General features: G+C 34.3%; 1 protein-coding gene across 4 annotated transcripts; it reads right to left on the minus strand.

Moving 5' to 3' along the window:
- Positions 1-1,370: 1,370 nt before the first annotated feature.
- On the minus strand, positions 1,371-3,390 carry LOC119639218. 4 transcript variants are annotated; one of them, XM_038036525.1, is made up of 3 exons: positions 2,954-3,390; positions 2,673-2,812; positions 1,371-2,613 (listed from the first exon to the last, which is right to left on the minus strand). In XM_038036525.1, exons 2-3 carry the CDS (start codon positions 2,795-2,797, stop codon positions 1,479-1,481), a joined length of 1,260 nt encoding a protein of 419 aa, XP_037892453.1. In that variant the 5' UTR covers positions 2,798-2,812; positions 2,954-3,390; the 3' UTR covers positions 1,371-1,478. The 4 variants fall into 4 exon arrangements, with proteins under 4 accessions (XP_037892453.1, XP_037892445.1, XP_037892438.1 ...); XM_038036517.1 differs by having other exon boundaries at positions 2,912-3,390; XM_038036510.1 differs by having other exon boundaries at positions 2,900-3,390.
- Positions 3,391-4,919: the final 1,529 nt, after the last annotated feature.

The following is a 4,919-nucleotide window of genomic DNA, read 5'->3' on the forward strand; positions in this document are numbered from 1 at the left end:
ATTTTCTAATCAAAGCCAACACAATAGTTGCAAGAGAAACGTCAAAAGCGCTTTATTCAAGGTATTGTCCATCGTTGCCTACACACTTTCCCCATCTCTCTCAGATTAATTGAGAACTCAGTCTGTAGGGAATATCTTTTGTTTTAACGTTATAAAGGTACAATAAACTGTACTTTAAAAAAACAAAAAAAAACAAAAAAAATATTTTTTCATTCTTTTCCGCCGAAAGTCCGCATGAACATGTTATGAATAAACCAAAATTGGAATTGCGAATGAGTTTTATAAGTTAACGCAACGTGGCGGAAAGTTGATTTTTTCCGATACAGATATTTTGACAATTTATACTCAATGTATTTCAAATTTCACAATTTTACGGGTAACGTGACCATATCGAGTATTATTTATTACACGAATGGCTAATATGTGCGTTGTTTGGAAGTCCAAAAGGATTTACAAATTAATTACTAAATCTTTTTGAGACAAGTTTTTGTATTTTCAACCCAAACTATTGAACGTAAGTTCAGAAGAGGCAGATACTACCCCAAGACGTTATAAAACTTACGGGATAAGAAGAGCATGACGCAATCTCTATATGATGCGCAAAGGTAGATACATATTAGTAGAAAAAATCCTCCGTAATGCATCATATACTTTACCGCATACTAAAGGCCAAAGATCACTGTGCTACTCAAATGAAAGACCACTTCAAGCGTACGTAGTCGTGCCGACAAACACACTCAAATTCAAGATTTTCAAGATGAAAGCTAACATGGGGAGAAAGATCGTCAGCAGGACTAAAAAATTCTCTCAGAGCGAGTTATCAGAAGTCCACTGCATAATTCGGATTTTTAAAAATCAACAGTAATTACTTTATACCAATGAAGTGTCCAAACACTATTACAAAGCGAGGTTTGTCCAGACATTTTGAAAATTGCACATTTTTTTCCATATAACGACTTTTTAAAATGGGAAATGGTCGAAAAAGTGGACCAATCCAAACCATTTTGAATAGAGTTTGTCCTTGGGTCAAGTTGCGTTACTGTACGAAATTGCGACCTGTAGTTTCAATACAAACAGATATCACATGGACGGACACGCGGTAATACGTGTAAACTTAGTGCTACTACACTAGTACGACAGTGTTGTAGACTTTTAGAAATTTCTTGTTATGATATTAATCATGATGAAATGTGCATTTTGCTTTCAAAAATCAATTTGGAACCACAATATATATGTGTATAAAAGGCAATAGGCTATAATGCTCATCGTCTTTATTATACGAAATTTATTAAAACATTAGTAACATATAATCAACATTAGAAAAAATATATAAAAGCAAAAAAAAAAAAAAAAATAAAAATAAAAATAATTTTAAACGAATGAAAAAACTGCTAAAAATGTGCATAAAAATTCTCGTCTTGATCGGTTGTTTTCTTGTTGGAGTGTTCTTTATCCTCCGCCTCGTAGCTCTTAATTTTTTAGCGTCGGAGCATATTAGTCGAGCTTTTAAAATTTTCTACACGTTCGGTCTTCGAGCGGAGCAACTCGTCAACTTGCGCTTTATTTTCTAAACACATGTGCGGAGACCCCTTATCGCCAGCCGTGATTATTACTTTACTTTTGTAATAACAAATTTTGAAGGAACCCCAACCTTCCAATTTTTCTTTGGCGTAATTCAACAGCGAATTGGTATCATCATCTATATATTCACTGATAAATATCGAACCGTACTTGGGATGATTTACGAGCGTGGATTTATTCTGAAGAAAAATGTTTTTGATATTTTCGTTTTTAAATTGCACTTGTAAAGTAACTTTTTTTGGCAAACGTTGGTTTACATCATGGTTTTCGTATAGACGCACAAAAGATATATCATCAGCAGATAATTCGAATTTCATGGCTGAAGCCAAACCCAGGACAACATACTTCAATGGATGGCGTACGTATTTCGAAGGAAAATACCTTATTAAAGCGCTGCGCAAATATTTACTGATTAATTTTTCTTTAGGATTTTTAATTACATTTTCCTTTTGCTTTTCCTTTTGTTTTGCAGCATTATCAATCGGTTTTTTAGATTGCTCTACTTTTGTAGCGCCGCATTGATCGATCAAACATTGAAGCTTCATATTATCAATCGATAGTTGGGTCGAATTTGAAATTTCCTTAAGCAATTCGTTAGTTATAAGCTCTAGTTTTCTTTCCAATGTCTTTGCTTTATGTTTCATTGATAAATCGGGGCATGTTGCTGCCGCTCCTACGCCCTTTATAATATTCTTAAGTGAAGAGATTTCGTTTTGTTTTGCCTCGGCTCGTTCAAATAAACGTTTGTTTTCCTGATTAGATTCTTTATTAATTTTCACGGCTTCCTCATACTGATTTTGTAAAGATAAGAGATTTTTTTTGTAATTGCGATTTGCGGAAATCTTATCATTTAATTGATCGATTTCGCTCTTGGCAATTGTGTACTGTTCTTGTAAACTCACAAAATTATCTTTGCTAGTTTTTATTTTAGTTTGCAGTTCCTTTATCACATCGGTTTCGTTATCATCAAATTCGAGGAACAATATCTGGATATTTTGACAATCGATTTGGCATATTGGACATTTTGTAGATCTGAAATTGCGAAATAAGAATAAGCGAATAACGGATTTAGACCCATTCCCAACATTCACCTAGTACGCAAGTCCCGAACACAATCAGAATGGAATACATGGCCACAGCGTGTGCTGCGCACCTCATCGTCCTTTGCAAAATTTTTGGCACATTTAGGGCAAAAAATAGCAGGCGCTAGTGGCATGGCTGCGGCTATTATCTAAAAATGAAAACAAAAATAGAAAAAAAAGAAAGAAAAATGAATTCGCAATCACACTATTCATATGGAAAATAACTATTTTCGTACATAATTATTTACCAATAAAAAATTTTGCACACTTGCGAGAAAAAATATGGCTACCTTTTTATAGAATTCAATTCGCAAACTCGAAAGCGTCGAAAGTGTATTAAGAAACAGTAACGAGCAACAAATTGGAACGAATGAAAAACTATCCCATTTGACATCTGTCTGTTTTGAACGAGTTCAAGAACTACTTTTCGCTTGTTGTATTTTTGCGTAAGGTCACTACAAAAAACAGCTGATTATAGGCTTGCATTTCATATTTGTCTTTAGTAAAAGAATTTGTCATGGAAACAACACTCTCGTGGGAAAGACTTGGGCCGAGTACAATGTATTCCTCCTCCTCTCAAATAAATCATCAATAGCGAAGCAAATTAAAAAAAAAAAACAAAAACACCTTTGGCATTTACCAGACGTAGAATCATGATCAATTCGCGTATACATGCTGGGTTTTTATATCATTTTGACGAGACACCGAAGGAACGGTGTCAGTTTACTAAAACTTGAGGATAGACCATAAAACCTACTTATGCCTGCTTTCGTGTAGGATGAGAGAGACTTCTATGCTAAGTTTGTCTCGATATTCCTAAGAAGAAATGCAGAAATCTTGGAATCATGTGTGCGCGGGCGTCCGCTAACAAAACTGTAGCAGGCAAACACAAAGAGAGAAAATGAAAACATAAACATATGAGCCGGATTTGCAACAATCTCATGAGTGATCTCACGATCTCGTTCTGTATTATATAAATTTATTTATTTATTTATTTTTTTATTTTTTGCTTGTACCTTACCAAAGTGTTGTTGCAGACATTAATAAGCTGAGTTATCTTTTTAACGGCTATCGGCTCGGTTCAGAGATAAGCTCCCATTTAATAGGTAACTGTTTAATATGATAGATAGGTTTTCAAAATTTAACGAACACAATTTTGTTTTTTGGTTTTCGTCCTCATTGCTTGGGCAGGCCATTTCCGCATTCGGACTCGTAGAAATGTGTATACCATGTTTCATTGAGCTTTTAAACAAAACGCATTTGTCCGATGGTGGTCGAGAGTACGCGAAGTTTACAAGATTTGCGGCACGTACTGTATTGCAAATGATGTAACGATAATAATGTGCCCTCCTGAGCTGGATATTGATGCGAAGGACATCACGGGCATGTATTTGTGTAGCTTGAAAATGTGACAAGCATAAAAAGGGTAAAACTGTAAAAGAGGTATTATAATAATAATAATAATAATAATAATAATAATAATAAATAAAAAAAGCACACCGAAGCAACAATTTAAAGTGTCAACAGGAGACAGTAGAATTGCGCTTTCTGACGCCATGTTTTACAGTAAGAGTTTATGTATCTGGTACACAAGAAATCTTTCAAGTGTAGATTGCTGGCGTTGGCTGGATTCTGTCTCTCTTCTCTCTCTCTTCTCTCAACCATTTTTTTTGTTTTGTTGGCGACTGTTGATAATTTAAGTTTAACATTCTTAATGTAAAGAAAACCGTAGGATGTTGTCTGTGGCGGAAAACATAATTATAAACAATTGCTATACATTGTATATAAAGAGAGTATGAGAGTAAAGACAAATGCGACACTTTGTAGTCACAATGTATACTTAAAACATAATATTATATAAGCAGACACCTTACCAGGGGGTAAACTTACCAGACAACCTATATCATTAAAAGAAAGTTCAAACATACATTGTTATATATACATGTATACGTAGATATGCATTCGCTTCAAAAATCGCTAACACACTTTTACCTTAAATATCTACGTTACACGCTTTACTTCATTCCGTGCTTTCAAACTCATACATGCAGACACATAACTGTGCCCTCCCTGTACATCCTGGCATTAAATGTGCGTTAGGATCATTACCAAACATTGAAAATTGCGTTCGGCTACATTTATTTCCACTCTTAACTTCCGGTTTCCGCACCAAAAACAAAATAACATTTACAATCTATCCGATGGAGTTTTAAAATAGATGGAATTATATCTAAATAAAATAACAACTAAAGACCT

The sequence above is a fragment of the Glossina fuscipes genome, unplaced genomic scaffold (genome assembly GCF_014805625.2).
Source record: "Glossina fuscipes isolate IAEA_lab_2018 unplaced genomic scaffold, Yale_Gfus_2 0, whole genome shotgun sequence".
Lineage (NCBI taxonomy): Eukaryota > Metazoa > Arthropoda > Insecta > Diptera > Glossinidae > Glossina > Glossina fuscipes.